Raw genomic sequence first — 17,298 nt, 5'->3', positions numbered from 1 at the left:
TAGTAAGGCATTCCAGTACCTGATCATACTTAATATTTGGCTAATTTAACTACTGTTTTCTGTTTTACAATGGCAAACAGTTAATGTTAATCAGTAAACGTTTTGTTACTGTTTTGATATAAAGAACCTGTAAATATTAAATTTAGAATGTAACAAAATCTGTTTAAAACCTCTCTTTTTAAAGCCAAGCTTTTTTGCTTGTTCCAGGCATGTTTAGATTTCCATGTTGCAGCTTGCCACATTCCTTTTCATCCTGATATGTTGTGCTTTCTACTGATTCAGAATCCAATGAAATTGCTGCTTGACTTGGAAGATTATCTGATCCCTGTTTCAACAATCCTACTGACGATTTCAGTGTTAGGTTGTTGTAGAATGAATTTTTTAGTGGTAATGTAAGAGGTTTTTGCTGTGAAGACTGATTTACTGCTTCCTTTTGTCTCTCCTTCTTGCAACAGGGTGAGCAAGTAGTACATAACACACGTGCAATATAAATCCATCCCAAGTAATGGAGCTCAACGATGTTCAGCAAAAAGCATGCAAGACTAACACAAAACATAAAGTTCAAAAAGATGGTCTTTTCTGTGGCTCTGGATATGAAGCAGTCTGTTTTGGTTGGACATGGATAGGTCCAACACACAAACAGACATGGAACATTAAATCCATACAGGTAGTACTGTCCCAGCAAAAATATTATTTCCACAACTGCTCTCAGCATTACATGTATAATATATACAGTTAAAACCTTATTTGATAGATAGATTGGATCATTGTTCTTACTGCTTTTAATGTGCTCTATTTCATCATCTCCATCCCTTTGATAACACTTAATTTCCTGAGAGTCACCAACAAAAGATCTTAGAGTCAAGCTTTCATCTTTTGGAAGGTGTCCACTAGTCATAGGATTGTTGGATAATTCCAGTGTGTGCATTTTGTCCATTTCATATTTTTCATCTTTTGCTATTTTATGCAGGACATACACAATATAGAAAATGGATGGTGTTGAAACCAGAACAATTTGGAAAATCCAGAACCTCAGGTGAGAAATAGGGGCAAAAGTGTCATAACAAACATTATTACAGCCTGGCTGACGGGTGTTACAGGTGAACTTCGATTGCTCATCACCATATACTGCATCACCCACTAGTGTGACCAACAAAATACGAAAAATCAGCAACACTGTCAACCAGATCTTCCCAACTACTGTGGAATGATTCTGAACTTCATTTAGGAGACGGCCAAGTAATGACCAATCACCCATATCTAGATCTGTAGAAAGAAAAAAAAGTTGATATCAGCAAAGTATAGTTCAATATTAATTTTACCTACAAGTACCTAGGTAACTGAAAGTAACAGCTACTTTCAAAATGATCTTCTTTAAGTTATTAACAGTATTAACTCAAGAACAATGTCATGGATATATGTTATTAAATAATATAAATAATCAAAAACTTTAAATAGTAAAAAGTACATATAGTTGACAATTTACTGCTACGGTAGTGGAAATGAATGCATAACACACAAGGAAACTGTGTAATTTCCAATTCCCAAGGACTGCAGTAGTTCAAGGTCTTCTGAAGGGTTGCAAGGAATGTACAATAAATGCAGGCCATCCAGTAACTCCCACATCCCATGAATGAGTTACAAACACTGAGTTTACAAATTACATGAATAAAATGATCAGATGCCTTTACAGAATGTGGTTCTCACAGGCTTAATGATGAGTAATGTCAGCATTTCCATTATAATACACCAATTTTATTTCACCATATTATTTTTTAATTCAAAGCTTATATGCATCTATTTGCTGACATAGACACAGAAAGGATTACCAACACAAACCCATAGTGCATTTTTACTTGTACTACTGTAATGGAATGTTGTTAAGATGTCCAGGAAATGTAGTATCATTCCAGTGATAGCAAAGTAGTTTCAATAGCAAATTCAAAAATCTGATGAAGTTAGTAGTTTTTTGATTTGATATTTGTTCAGAAATTATAATATGTTTTAACTTTTCTGGTTTGAGTATCCCAAATTGTATTTTTCCAATATGGTATACCTATACAAGTTAATGTTTTCTCATGGATATTTTCTCCATGGATTTAATCTTAAAACATTTTGAAATTTATATATGTTTAATTGATATATATGTAACTGTAAGTGACACGCAAAATACTAATGCTTATCATTTACTGATTTTGTTCCAATTTACAGTGTTCTTTGGATACAATGCCAAATATAATAAACCTTGAAAATTGATGTACAATGAAATATAAAAGTTGTACATGAAAGTCTATCCTTTTATATCATAATATACAGAATGTAAAGTTATTTTAAGGAAGTTAAAAACAAAACATTATGGAAATAAGCCTACCAATCTCAAAAAGGGGAGAAAAGATAGATTGACACTTAGTTTCCCAAAACACTGACCCGTCTTTTCTGTTTTCTAATTTTTAGCAAACTGCTTTTTTTCACTTTAGATTTCAATTTTTTAAAGTTTTTATTATATTTTTGTTTCAATTCCATAAATAAAGTTCCCAGACCCAGTCTAGCTGTTGAAAATGGAGTCAATTGCAAAATACAAATAGGGTGCAGAATGGAGGCAGGGTGCAGTACCCACATTGATAACCTATTTAGTCTTCAAATGCAGTCAGAGACAGGTTTGTGGCACCACTTGTGGATCAGCTGTATAGGAACAAAAGGAAAAACTGAATCTTAACGTTGTTTTGACTAAAGAGTTTTTTGCCTAGTGTTTTGGAGGGATTCCCACCGTGAGGCGTAGTGGGTTTTCCTGCTGCATCTCACAAAACTGGCCACATTAACTACCTGCCCCACTGTTATGGCATTATGATGTCCAATTGTGGTCTTATCTTACCATATGCCTTTCTGACAACAACTTACTACTCAGAAGATATCTTGGAATTCAGTGACATCCTTTCTGCCTATACCATTTTTAAAAGCCCATTGTGCACCCAGACAAGCACTGTGAATGTGGAGCTGCCCTGCAGGACACCTGGCATTTACCCAAGACATAGGAGTCAGAGGAGAATTAGCACCCCATTGTGCAGCCAGGGGCTTGGAGATCCTGATGGATGGAGTCACACAGAGGCAGGACTTCCACTTCCCCTAGCACCTGCAGTAAAGTCTATGGCACTAAACCATGCCAGGCCAGTCCAAAGTTCCACGTGTGTTAAATCAGCCTCAACCATTTAGAGAAATGCATAGCTCTGAAGGCAGAATGTCAATGGTCTTTGCCATTCTACCAACATAAATCCCATCATATTATCTCTGATAACTCACAGTCAGTCTACATTTGTTACTGTACTCATCTCCCACCAATGTTCATGCTCGGTCATCCTCAATAATGCCTGCAGCATCTTCCCTCACTCACTGTTAACCATACAAACCTTTGGCACCACTAACCCTGAATGCCCTCTGTACTGCCTTCAAGACACCAATTTACCTGCACCAAAAGGGAAAGCTGAGCTATCATCCCCTGCAACACCTGCCTTTCTTTCATTCCTGGAGAAAAACAACCCCCAAAAGGGTAAAAAGATTCAAAACAGGTTTTAGCTCCTCACCCAGATGTGTCCAGAATCTTGACTCTGAGCACCCAGACTAGTAGTCTAACCTATCCAAGCCCCTGGAATGGTAGTGGAGTCTTCCCTTGACTAACTGTGCCTGAGTCCCCAACCAAAAGATAGCTGTTTATTTGACTTAGGCTTGCTGACAACCATGACAAACTTCCTTCCCTTGTATCTGCAAAACAGTGAGGCAAGACAAAAGTAATTCGAGCCTCATATCTTGGGTTGAGAGCGCAGAGTACAAGGTGAAAGGGATAAGCAACTTCATTTATGAGAATAGATTGGAGATGTTGGAACTGTTCTCCTTGGTAGAGAAGAAGGTTAAGAAGACATCTGACAGAAGTTATCAAAATCATTCAAGGTATGGAGACAGTAGATAGGGAGGAATCATTCCTTTTTGGATAAGAATCTAGGTCACAGAGTTAAGGTGATTTGTAAACATAACAAATCTGACATAAGAAAAAGCTTTTTTCATGCAATGAGTTGTTCATGAAATGTACTGCCTGAAAATGCGGTGGAGGCAGCGTCAACTGAGGCATTCAAGAAAGCAGTAGATGATTATTTGTATCGGAGCCAAATGCAAGGATATAAGAAAAGGCAGGTGAATGAGACAACTAAGTTGCAACATTCATTGGAGAAATGATGCAGAAATTTTGGGTTGAATGGTTTCCTTCTGCACTGTAATAATTCTATAGTCCTGTGAAAAAGAAGTGGGGAAATCAATATTTAAATGACAAAGCTGAGAGTACGACTTCACGAACCTAAAAAAGGTCTTATAAAATATTAGAACAGATCAAATGCCATAAAAGAAGAAAAGGAAAAAACTTACATTTAGACTGTGCCTTTCACGACCTCAGGATGTCCCAAAATGTAATTCATCAAATAAGTACTTTTGAAGTGTAGTCACTGTTGTAATGTAGGAAAATACAGCAGACAACTATATTACAAGCCTGAAACAGGAGTTAAAGAAATACAGAAAATATTTTCCAAACAAGTATATATTTAGTGCAATATTTGGAGTAATATATGGCTTTCTTTGAAATCTAATCATTTTTAAAAACTGATTAATAGTTGAAATGCATTGCAAAAGATAAATATTAATCTATCACAATTTATTGAAAATGATGTTCTTACATTTGGATAGTCAGTATCTGGAATTTTCAGGTCCCAAAGGATTATCATCACAAGGAGCATAATAAAAGAAGACTCTTGTAATGTATATGTTAACTTGCAATAATACTACAAGTGTTATTTCAATTGTCTGAACTCAGCCATTTGTAACTTTGTTTGTTAATTCAGAGCAATGCGATTGAATCCTAACCGGCCTCTGAAAGGAAGTATAAATCCATTCAGTAAAATTAACGTTAACAGTTCACTCAACAATTAAAGATCAGCAACAATTGCTGGCTGAAAAAAAATTTAGGTAGTAGAATAAAGTAAAATGAAGGATTATGTTTTAGATGTAAAACAAGTATAAAAACAGGCAACTTCCAAATTTTCATTTTTCTAATTTGTAGGTTTTAATCTCGCAGTCCTGATGCTGACCCATGGCTGCGCCAAGTGCAAGTTGGGTTCCCAGCAGTGTCTGCATCCAGCGCAGATTAGTGGAGGTGATGGTGGAGGCAGTTTTGGAGCCAGTAGGGGACTCAGCGGCATTACCAACGGCTGCATCAGTGAAGTGGGCCTGAAGTGGACTCAAGGTGGCAGTGGAGTTGAGTTTGGGCCAGTGCAGTACTTGGGAGAATCAGTGGCATCTGTATTGTCGAGGTCCAGCAAGTACTAATAGTGGCAAAGGTGTCAGTGGAGGCATGATGGCGCCAAAGAGTGGTGACTTGCATTCCAGCAGCATCAGCACAGCAAAGGGGACTCGTGCCTGGCCACTAGGTCTATAGTCCAAGGCGGAACACTTAACAAGGACTATAAAGTTGAACATTTTCTCTATTTCTTTATCTTGCTGCCTTTATATTCTATGTCTTGGTTTATTTTTCTGTGTTTTAAGATGGCTGCAAAGAACGGTGATACTATACAAATTTTTCACTGCATTTTGTAACAAACTACACGTGACAATAAATAAATCAAATCGGATTAACAGTATTGCTCACCTGGATGAGAATTACTTTCTGCTCTCCAATAATCTTGAAAGATGTTAAAAAGAGTTGAGTGTATTCACAGCAGATTAAAGTCAGAAGCAAAGTTGTTCCAACGATACCATTTAGGTTTTTGACGATTGGACTGTTCTGACATGACATAGGTCAAACTAAAACTGTCTGTAAAACTGTTGCTGTGTTGTAAATGACAAAAAACCTGTTTACAGATAATCCAGGATGAATTGTACAACTTCTCTGTTGAACCATTCACCATGGAAAACAAAGAATGTTCTGGAAAAGATTAAAAGCAGCAAACATGCTCTCTAAAGTGTTGTAAAACGCTATTACATTTGTATCCACGACAGCATGATGCTTTTTTTTAATCATTTAATTAATTTTTATGTTATATTGCTGTTATCTTGAATTTTACTGTTTTATACTGTTATCTTAAATCTTGAAAAGATTTGTAGAAACATTATCTATAAATTAATACTTTAATTTCTAGCATTCTGTATTTTATCTCAAAACAAGAAAGTAGCCAACAATTAAACAAAACCTGAGAGGTTTGCATTTCATTACAAGACTTTCTGCCTTGATTCTGAACTAAATTGTCTCCACTTGTCTCATGTATTTATTCTACCCAAAAAAATCCAGCACATTTTCTCTTCAATATTTATTTTTTGTGCATTCCTCCTGAAAATCATGTGTACCATTTACATGTTTGCAGTTTTCCATAGTTTCATTTTGTTTACAGGAAACAAAAGTTTGGATGTAAAGAACAAAAATAGACAATAGCTGGAGATACAGTGATATATATGTAATTTTTTTTGTTTCGTACTGGAATCTCAATTTTCATTTTAACAATATCAGAGGGTGTTGTAGAAAACTTTTAACTGTCTGAAATACTGTGCTAAAAGGAGGGCTTATATATAGTGGTGGGAATGTTAGTCAACCCACTAACGCAATTAGTCAGTTGGCTTAATGAAGAGAGCCACAAAATGCCTGTGATTAAAGAAATCTCTAGTATCTGTATTCTTAATTTAGTCAATCAGGTGTCTTACAATTATTTCTCAAAACTATTTTATATAATAATATAAAATCAGTTTTCCCAAGCAAAATGGTTGCTTTGTTCTAACTTGACACTGTTGAGTAAGCCTTGACTCTGACTCTGATCTGGAGAAAGTGAGGACTGCAGATGCTGGATATCAGAGTCAAGAGTGGGGTGCTGGAAAAGTATAGCAGGTCAGACAAGCATCCAAGGAACAGGAGAATCGATGTTTCGGGCATAGGCCAAGTGTTTGTTGTGGGTGTTGGGATGATTGCTTCTGTAGTTCAATATTAGGTCTGTATGTGTTGTTTTTCTGTAGACGCTGGTTTGAAGTTCCCCATTGGCAGTTCGCTCTACTGTGACGTCTTGGCATCATGATAGCCCTCAAACCCACCAACACATTAAAATAGTAGCTAATGAACTTGAAAGACCCTATACAGACAATGAGCAAAACTAACATCATTTACAAAATACCGTGCAAGGACTGTAACAAACACTACATTGGACAAACAGGCAGAAAACTAGCCACCAGGATACATGAACACCAACTAGCCACAAAAAGACATGACCCTCTCTCACTAGTCTCCTCACATACAGATGAGGAAAGACACCACTTCAACTGGGACAACATATCCATCCTAGGGCAGGCCAAACAAAGACACACAAGAGAATTCCTAGAAGCATGATATTTCAACCAGAACTCTATCAACAAACGCATCGAGTTAGACTCCATCTATCACCACCTGAGAAAAGGAACAGGAAGTGAGTTCACCACAGGAAATAACATCACCACAAGAAATGACATCACCAACCTAAAGAAACCTAAACATATAAATAGCAGGAATTTTCAGCATTGCTTTGCATGAGGTCCATTGAAGATGTTACCTAGTAAGGTAATGAAACATCTGGAAATGAACCTTTCAGCTCAGTGAGCAAACCTACATCCAAAAGTTGTTTTTACTGCTGTTTCTCTTCCAAATCCATCTTCTCTGGATAGCAAGGTTGGATGGAGGCTCTACTATAGTGTAAGGAATGCCCAGATATATTGAGATTTCTTAACTTTAATGCAAGATGCTTAATATGATCCTGTTTCTTTACATCGTGGTTATCCCATTTCTCCAATTGCCAGAATTGGTAACAAGTTCCTTGAAGAGTCAGATATTATGAGGGAGGTGCTTTTATTTGAGTCACATGGTAAAAGCATTGTGATAGCTACTTGAAGCATTTGACAAACTTGCATCCTCTTTTTATTGTCTGAGATAAGCTACATATTAATTAAATGTTGGTTCTTTGAATTTATTAAGGCCAATCTCTGGTTTTCAGGAGCCCAAGTGGAAAAATGTATGCAGTGTATCATGTCCTGAATGTGAAGGAAGTTAGCTACTTCTGAAAATCACTAGCTGTCTCCTGTTTATTGTTGACCCTAGTGAAGAAAGTGATGTACTTGTTAGCCTTGGCAACAGAGCAGTTGTGACTTGGTTACGGAACTTTGGCTGCAATATGCAGGGCTGACCCATGGCAGCTTTAATTAATTACAATGTGGTTAAGAACTGCAGTGATTTTTAATAAAGAGCAAAACATGACCTCTTGATCCAACAGAACTTATAGCAGGAGGGTAGAGATCTGTAACAACTGACTTAAAGAAGTGTAGCCTCTTAACGTTCCTCAAATAGACCCAGGGGAGTGACTCAGTCTATAGACTTTGTAGGCTGGATAATGTTTCAAATGAGCTGTCAGCTGCTATCTTCTGACAGACTCAATTGTTAATCATTATAGATTCTGAGGCTGCTCTCTCTAGAATCACAGAGTTTTACAGCATGGAAAGAAGACCTTTAGCCCAGTGTCCACACAGGTCATCAAGCATTATGTACTCTATCCCATTTTGCAGTATTTGGACAATAAATCTGTAAGCTTTAAATATCTCTTCAAATATCTCTTAAATGTTGAAATGGTTCTTGCCTCCACCACCCTTTCAGGTAGTGAGTTCAAGTTACCCACCATCGTCTAAGTGAAATATTTCTTCCTTAAATTCCCTCTAAACATCCCATCCTTTATCTTAAATCAAGAGCTATACGTATTGTAGGTATCCCTTTTCCCCATCAGCCAAACATGATATCGTGTTCTTTAAAAAGTCATACATTATTGGAGAGAGAGTAATAGTTGAGTCACATGTTAAAAGCTTTGTGGTAGCTGCCTTGAAGCATTACATAAACCTGTACTTTTTTTATTGTCAGTGATGAACTGTACCTTAATTAATTAGCTCTTTGCATTTACATAGGCTATAGTCCAGTCATCAAGGGTCCAGACAATAATTTGTGTGCAATCAAAGAAATACAATAACAAGTGGATCTCTATGATCCAATTATCCACATTGAACCTTTATTTTCTTGAGGATCCACTAGACCAATTCCATTAGCTTTTACGAGACGTTTTGTGGTATCGTTAAAATCATGTTAGGATCTAAGTTATATCATAGGTTTCCAGTTGTTGATAGATACTTTGAGTAAATATGTTAATTATTGGTTAGTGGGAAAATAATTGTTATACAATCATACGCTCATAGAGCCATACAGTGCAGAAACAGGGCCCTTTGACCTAACTTGTCAATACCAACCAAATTTCCTAATCTGAACGAGTTCCATTTGCCTCCGCTTGACTCATATGCCTCTAAGAGAAAGTGAGGACTGCAGATGCTGGCGATCAGAGCTGAAAATGTGTTGCTGGAAAAGCGCAGCATGTCAGGCAGCATCTCCCCCAAGTCCCTCCTTTTATCTTAGCCTGCTTGGCACACTTTCCTCATTCCTGAAGAAGGGCTCATGCCCGAAACACCGATTCTCCTGCTCCTTGGATGCTGCCTGACCTGCTGCGCTTTTCCAGCAACACATTTTCAGCTCATATGGCTCTAAAACTTTCCTATCCAAATATCTGCCCAAATGTCTTTTAAATGTTGTAATTGTACTTACTTCGACCAGTTCTCTGGCAGCCCATTCCATATGCGCACGACCCTCTGTGTGAAAACGTTGCCCCTCAGATCCCTTTCAAATCTTTCCCCTTACACCTTAAACCTATATTCTCTAAATTTGGACTTCCCTACCCTGTGGAGAAGACCTTGGCTATTCACCTTACCTATGTCTCTCATGATTTTATAAATCTGTATTAGGTCACCCTTACACTCCGGGGATAAAGCTCCAAGCCTATCTGGCCTCTTCAAACCTTCCAGCCTCTAGGACAGCAGGGCCTGATTTTCAAGCCTCTCTGTCAGAACAGCTTGGAAATGGCAAACAGGACACGATCGTGGATGCCCACCCTTGTTCCAGTATCTGGCAATTCTTATCAGCACAGAATACAGGTGTAGGTCAGAAGTCCATGCTCAGCACACCTTATCTTGCCAGCTCTATTGGAGGACCATACCTTTCAAATCCCCCACTGCCTGCATTGAGTTTAATATGAAAGTTTCACAGCACCTCAGCAGAGTTATGGACCATGGTGGAACCCCTAGTCTTAAGTTAAGAACAAAAATAAAATTAGGATTCAACATTATCCATGTTTGGCTGGGCTCCAAGAGCAGTCAATGGACTCAGCTCAGTAGGGGTCTGTTTATACAGCTTAAATGGGATTGCACATTGTGTGAAAGACAACTTTATTTCTTTGAAGTAATCTGAATAATTATTTCAATCCCTGTGCATTTATTTGGACAAAATTAAGAGGTATGAGGTTGATTGAAAGTTTTCTTGGTTGAACTTTCACTTCTTGTGTTTGATTATTTCATGGAAAGTTAAGTAGGGTAATGTTTCTCAAAGGGAATTTTAAATGGATTTTTTCATGATCATTTCAAGAACATATGGTTTTGTATCTCGTGATTACTGGGTGAGTAGGCATGGGGAGAGCATGAAAGCAGAGAGGGAGTGTGGCAGAAAGAAGAAGCACAGAGGAGACAAAAACTTACAAAAGTGGGAAAATGGAGAGAGAATGGGAGATATGGGGCAGGGGAGATATGAGAGGAATAGGAAAGAAGTATGGTGGTAAATGAGGGGTGTAAGGGAAGGACTGGAGGACATGGAAACATGAATGCATCTAGGTGTTGCTCCCAACAAATAGAGGCACGATTTCTGGTCTGCTTGTCTCTCCATCCCCCTGCCTCCATTGCTGGCTCAAGCTTGTATTTGGAGGTAGCAGACTCATCTCCAGCTCATAACTACTTCCCCGATACAAGACAGCATTGTATGGTCAGGAAAACATCTGCGTCTCTGTAAAAATCCTGCCATAACTCATCTCACTCATAACAATATGGGGATGATTTTAAATCATTGAAATTTAAAATCATGCCCATATTGTTATGAGTGATGTGAGTCACACTAGCTAATTTTTCTGCTTTATTTCTGTTCCCTACTCTGAAATTGTCAGTCATAATTTAATATTTTATTCTTAACCACCTCCAGCTAGAGAAAAGTGAAAGTACCTGGATTGCCTCAATATAAGCCTCAATAAAAGCAAAATGTTGCAGCTGTTGGAATTCTGAAATAATAAGAAGGTGGAGAAACTGAGGATGTCTGGTAGCATCTCTGGAGAGAGAAACAGAATTAATGTTTCAAGTCCAAAGACTCTTCTTTGGAACTGAAGATAAGTATTTAAATGTTTAGATATCTAATATTTAGATATTTTGATCCTTTATACGTCAATTTTCTTTTTTTTTATTCTCTCTGTTGTGAAAAAGTGGATATTAGCCATATCAGTTTCGAAGTGCACATTGAGGTGTTTCTCCCTGTAGTCATGTACGGTCACTCTTATCAACAATGTATGCTTTCTCAGACATACATTTAACTTCTAAGTTTATTTGTGAAATATTTGATTGGCTCAGTGAGCTTAACCAATATGAAGTTAATTTATAAAATCTAGGAAATCATCTAGGTTAATTCCCAGTCTTTGCTGTTATTTTCACTTCAGCAGTTGAGACAATACAATTGGCTTTAGTACCCAAGGGTTAGGGAGAGAAAGGTGCCTTGATTTTTTTTAAAATTTGTGACATGTGAGCTTTGCTGGAGAGACTGGCATTTATCTTCCCTTTCTGAATGACATTCAGAAGGTGAGAACAAACTGTACACCCATAGTACTGTTTGGGAGAGAGGTCCAGGATTTTCTAACGGCAACAGTAAAGGAGCAGTGGTAAAGGTCTATGTCCAAATTCTATTTCATTTTGAGGTGAACTTAGAGATAACGATACTCATCTGCTGCATTTATTTTTCTAAGTGATAGAGGTATCAGGGTTAGATGATGCTGTCAAAAGAGGCTTGGCGAATTGCTGTCATGTGTTGTTTTAGCTAGTGCAGTACTACTGCCATTGTGCAATATTGGTGGAGGGACTGAATGTTTCTGATGATGATCAAGGTGCTCTGCATGCAGCCTGCTTTGTTCTTGATAGTGTTCAGAATCAGAAGGACTTGCCTGGGTTTGATAACATACCCTCACACAGTCAAATAGACTGCTGACAATCACCATCAAGGATTAAACACAAATAATGGTAACTAAGCGAGATACTGACATTATCTAATAAATTGTATGCTAGTAAGAAATGATAACAGGTTGTTCTGTATAACACATTTCATTAAAGCAAATTGGTTGTAATGCAATTGATGAATTGGGCTCACTGTTTCTAAAGCTTAAATGTTTAACACGTGTATTGGTTATAATGCAATTAGTTTAAATGGCATAGCTATTGCGTGATTTTCTTATAACTTGTGATTGCACAAGAACAGAACTTGTGTTATAGCAAAATGCACTGTATCTTCAACAAAGTTGAAGATGCTTAAAATAAACAAATGAAAATAATTTTTATCTGTTTAGTTTGGGTCAAACTGAAAGCTAGACCATATTGATGAAATTTGCATAATTCTTTTTGACAAAGATTAGGAGATATTCTTACTAATGGTAAAGTAGCAGAAAGGATAAAATGTTTGGTTGGCAGAAATAACTAAAGATTGTTCCCTCCTCATCCCCTGAGATCTACATGGGAGTTTTCTTGAGTTTGGCTTCAAGGAACTATCAAAATTTGTTGATGGTTCTAAACTAAGGAATATGACAATTACAAGGAAGAACATAGTAGAGTGCAGGAGAACATGATAAATTGGACAAGTGGGTAGAATTATTCAAATGGATAAATATGATGTGGTACATTTTGCAAGGATAGATATTTAACAAGATATCTGTGGTGATTGGAACCAGCTGGATCTTGTTTCCTATGAGATCTTTGATTGGGGTTGTTAACCTGGGCCACTCAGGCTGACAAATATAACCAGGAGATAATGGAAGTGGGATTTGAAGTTTGTCTTCATCTCCCTGAAAACTGGTTGAATGGTGGGTTTGTGGGTATGGCTTTGCTGCCCTTTCCCCTGTATGTAGTAGTTTTTTGCAAACTGCTGCTTTCTGTTTATCGTCAACTGTGTATTTTGTACTGTTTAATAAAATTTTAAAAAAACAGGAGATTTAGAATCTTCTCAATGCTGGGGACTGAGTCTGAGCTAGGAGAAAGTGAGGACTGCAGATGCTGGGGATCAGAGCTGAGTCTGAGCTGTCTGGCCACAGCCAGTGTACAATGCACAAGTAAATATAGGATGACTTGGTGATGGGTTTCCAGCTTCTATGCAGTTATTTCAATATCAGATATAAGAAGGCCCTAAGGGGCAAGTTTTTCACACAGGATAGTGCGTGTATGGAATGAGCTGCCAGAGGAAATGATGGAGGCTGGTACAATTACAACATTTAAAAGGCATCTGGATGAGTATATGTATAGTAAGGGTTTAGAGAGATATGGGCCAAATGCTGGCAAATGGGACTAGTTTAGGTTAGGATATCTGGTTGGCATGGACAAGTTGGGACCGAAGGGTCTGTTTTCATGCTGTACATCTCTCTGATTCTATGACCTGCTAGGTGTGCTTTTAAATTCCATACCTTTAATGAGCTTCCCCATGGTGGAAATGCATTTAATTATAGACATTTAGAGCAAAACAAGGTCATTTGGCCCATTTTCCTATTCTTCGGATGCTGCCTGAACTGCTGTGCTTTACCAGCACTACTCTAATCTAGAACCATTGTGTCTGCATCAGTCAAGAGATATGACAGCATGAATCCAATTTCTCAACTCTAGCTCATAGATCTGAAGGCTATGATAATGGGTGAATATCTAAATAATGCTTAAATGTTATAGAAGATTCTGATGCACCCTGCTTTTTAGTCACTAAATTTCAGATTTCTACTGTCATCCGTGTAGAACTCATCTTCAGCACTTCTCTTAGCCTTCTACTTCTTACCTTTAAAACTTGGCTATTCATCCTCCAATAGTAGAAAAAATTGCCTTTCTTACCAATCCTATTCATGCCCCTTATAATCTAATACATTTTCTTTCAGGTCCACTTCCAACTTTGACTGCTCCAAGAAAACAACCCTTCTCTATCCAATCTTTCCTCAGAGCTCAGACTTTCCAAACCATGCTGCATCCTGGTAAACGTCCTCTGCACCCTCTATAGTGCAGTTACATCCTTCCTATGACCTGAGGAGCAGAACTGCATGTGGTATTCCAGTTGTAGCCGAACCAGCATTTTATAGTTCCATTCCAGTTGTAGCCTAACCAGCATTTTATAGTTCGAGTATTGTCTCCTTGCATTTGTATTGAATGCCTCGGCTAATAAATGCCTCGGTATTCCTTATGCTTTGTTAACACCTTATCTAACTGCCCTGCCTCCTTCAGGAACATACGGATCTGAACATCTAAATTTCACCGATCCTCACTTTTTCCAAAGTCTTACTATTCAAAGCTTAATCTCACATGCATTACCTCATACTTATTTGGGTTGAAGTCATTTGCTGTACCATCCAGTTGACACCTTTGTTTCTTTGTAAATGCTTCTGCTTTATCTTTTGTATTAATATGCATCCTCTTCAAGTGAGTTGTTTATTTGTTGTGATAATATACTGAGTTTTGAATTCCATTGTCTGTTTTTAACACTTGAGACTTTCTTGCACTAAAATGATTTTAAAAAGGGGACAAAGCATTGACTTAAAATAACCACAACAACCAGCTGATTAGCCAAACCTATATAAATCTAACATGGAATAAACAAGAACTAAAATAGGGTATACAAAGTTAAAAATCACACAATTCCAGGTTATAGTCCAACAGGTTTATTTGGAAGCACTAGCTTTCAGCGCACTGCTCCTTCATCTGGTGAACAAACCACACTCTGAAAGCTAGTGCTTCCAAATAAACCTGTTGGACTATAACCTGGTGTTGTGATTTTTAACTTTGTGCACCTCAGTCCAACACTGGCACCTCCAAATCAAAAATAGGATAAATAGACAAGGTATTTTCCCCGGGCTGGGGAGTCCAAAACTAGGAGGCCTAAGTTTAAGATGAGAGGGGAAAGGTTTAAACGGGGCCTAAAATGCAATGTTTTCATGCAGAGGGTGATGCATATATGGAATGAGCTGCCAGAGGAAGTGGCAGAGGCTGGTACAATTACAACATTTAACAGGCATCTGGATGGGTATATGAATATGAAGGATTCATGGGGAAATGGGCTAAATACTGGCAAATGGGACTAGATTTATTTAGGATATCTGGCAGGCATGGACAATTTGGACCGAAAGGCCTGCTTCTGACTCAATGAATCTATAAAAACAGAAATTGCTGGAAAAGCTCAGTGGAACATCTGTGGAGAGCAATCAGAGTTAATGTTTCAGGTCCAGTGACCCTTCCTCAGACCCAATCTTATTTACAGCATCCGCAGTTCTTTGTTTTTTGTAGAATAAACAAAATTGTCTTAGCTGCAATTAATATTTTCTCAGAAGGTACTGAAGCTAGTCCACCCAATCAGGTGTGAAAAACCTTCATCTCCGATTTTGTTTTACACCTTTACGTTAAATTTCACATACCAAAGAAGAAAGACATTACCCACAATTATCAAGCTTGGAGACAATGAATTCATACCTAGAATACACAAACTAGGTTGTACTTGAGGAAATTGCTTTTGGCAGAGGAGGGGAGGTGGATTTGTGACTGCAGATCTGGAAAACATTGCTCCCTCCTTCAACCTGGTGACAGAGCTGATTAAAAGAAACGTCAAAATACCATGGACACAAAGGAGCAACTGAAATATTTGCTATGCCTGATGTTACATGATATCAATTAACAATTATGACCTCAAGTTAAAATCTTAAAGCTCAACTACACCCTACAGACTTTAAACATTTATTCTGTTCATCTTCTTCTTATACTGGACTTTATCCCTTTTTAACTATCTGTGGGTATGTATGTACATGTTTGATATCATGTCTTTACTAATTTTCCTAGGGTTTGGCAGGTAATAAAATTGTTCTTTATTTCATTGAAGAAAGTCTTGTAATTGTTTCCTTATTATTTCTGGTGAACTATAGTTTGCTACATTTTAATTAGAGGGGTATAAATTCTGGCCGATAAAGAATTTTAAACATCTATTGCAGCTAACCAAGGAGTTATAAAAAAGGGGAAGTCAATTCATTCCCCCTCACCTGATCATTTAGTATATGTATAATGAGTAATTATAGAGGAAATGAGGCCTCTCAATGCCATATGCATTGAAATAAATTGAACATTATTGGGCTTTGTGTAAGCACCTCATCTTCCACCTCGGAATCCTCCAACCACAAGGGATGAACTCAGATTTCTCCAGTTTCCTCATTTCCCCTCCCCCCACCTTGTCTCAGTCAAATCCCTCGAACTCAGCACCGCCTTCCTAACCTGCAACCTTCTTCCTGACCTCTCCGCCCCCACCCTACTCCGGCCTATCACCCTCACCTTGCCCTCCTTCCACCTGTCGCATTTCCAACGCCTCTCCCTCCTCCCTACCTTTTATCTTAGCCTGCTGGGCACACTTTCCTCATTCCTGAAGAAGGGCTTATGCCCGAAACGTCGATTCTCCTGTTCCTTGGATGCTGCCTGACCTGCTGCGCTTTTCCAGCAACAGATTTTCAGCCCTGATCTCCAGCATCTGCAGTCCTTACTTTCTCCTGGGCTTTATGTAAGGTCAATTTTAAACAATTATGTAATACGCTTTTACAAATGTTATGAATTTTGCACAATAATGATTATGCTTCAGAAATAATTAAATGACAATGAAGTGTTTTGGAACATTGTAGGGTTGTGAAACTTGCTATAGAAATGCTTTTTGATCGTGAGATGCAAATTTCAGTATTGATGCTGAAGATAGATTTTTATTCAAGTTTTATTTGAATATAAACAATATGAGTTTGGGTATTAAAGCAATTTCTGCCATTTTTCTTATATACCTATCTAGATTCCCCTTAAATGTATCTATGCCCTTTATTTTATCTACTCCTTGGGATACAAATGCTGCATTCCCACTGCTCTTTGGGCAAAGATTTTTTTTCTGAATTCCCTTTTGGAATTCTTGTTGACTGCCTTATATTAATTGCCTCTTACCACAAGAGCCACATGCTGTCTGCATCTACTGTATCACTTTTGATAAATCCACTTTTGCAGTCAAAAGGAGCCCATGGAGCTGAATTCCCACAGGATATTTATTAGAGAGTC

At 37.8% G+C, this 17,298-nt stretch overlaps 1 protein-coding gene and 1 long non-coding RNA gene across 7 annotated transcripts in view; one reads left to right on the top strand and one right to left on the bottom strand.

The window, feature by feature from the left end:
* Positions 1–6,246, top strand: part of LOC122564014 (uncharacterized) — a 29,317-nt gene extending 23,071 nt beyond the window's left edge. For all 5 annotated transcript variants that reach the window (XR_006315793.2, XR_015752335.1, XR_006315794.2 and 2 more), the window contains 3 exons: positions 456–667; positions 971–1,036; positions 5,099–6,246. This is a non-coding gene — a long non-coding RNA (uncharacterized LOC122564014). The remainder of the gene's footprint in view (positions 1–455; positions 668–970; positions 1,037–5,098) is intronic.
* On the bottom strand, positions 136–5,812 carry LOC122564012 (gap junction Cx32.7 protein). Of its 2 annotated transcripts, none has more exons than XM_087977360.1 (3): positions 5,684–5,812; positions 4,411–4,531; positions 136–1,266 (listed from the first exon to the last, which is right to left on the bottom strand). In XM_087977360.1, exon 3 carries the CDS (start codon positions 1,256–1,258, stop codon positions 179–181), a length of 1,080 nt encoding a protein of 359 aa, XP_087833486.1. In that variant the 5' UTR covers positions 1,259–1,266; positions 4,411–4,531; positions 5,684–5,812; the 3' UTR covers positions 136–178. The 2 variants fall into 2 exon arrangements, with proteins under 2 accessions (XP_087833486.1, XP_043574390.1); XM_043718455.2 differs by having other exon boundaries at positions 4,411–4,487; positions 5,684–5,809.
* Positions 6,247–17,298: the final 11,052 nt, after the last annotated feature.

This window comes from Chiloscyllium plagiosum, unplaced genomic scaffold (genome assembly GCF_037043375.1).
Source record: "Chiloscyllium plagiosum isolate Xiang-an unplaced genomic scaffold, Cpla_swu_hap1 HiC_scaffold_31, whole genome shotgun sequence".
NCBI classification, from domain to species: Eukaryota; Metazoa; Chordata; class Chondrichthyes; order Orectolobiformes; family Hemiscylliidae; genus Chiloscyllium; species Chiloscyllium plagiosum.
The sequence above is the reverse complement of the archived record's forward strand: the minus strand, read 5'-3'. Positions and strand labels throughout refer to the sequence as shown.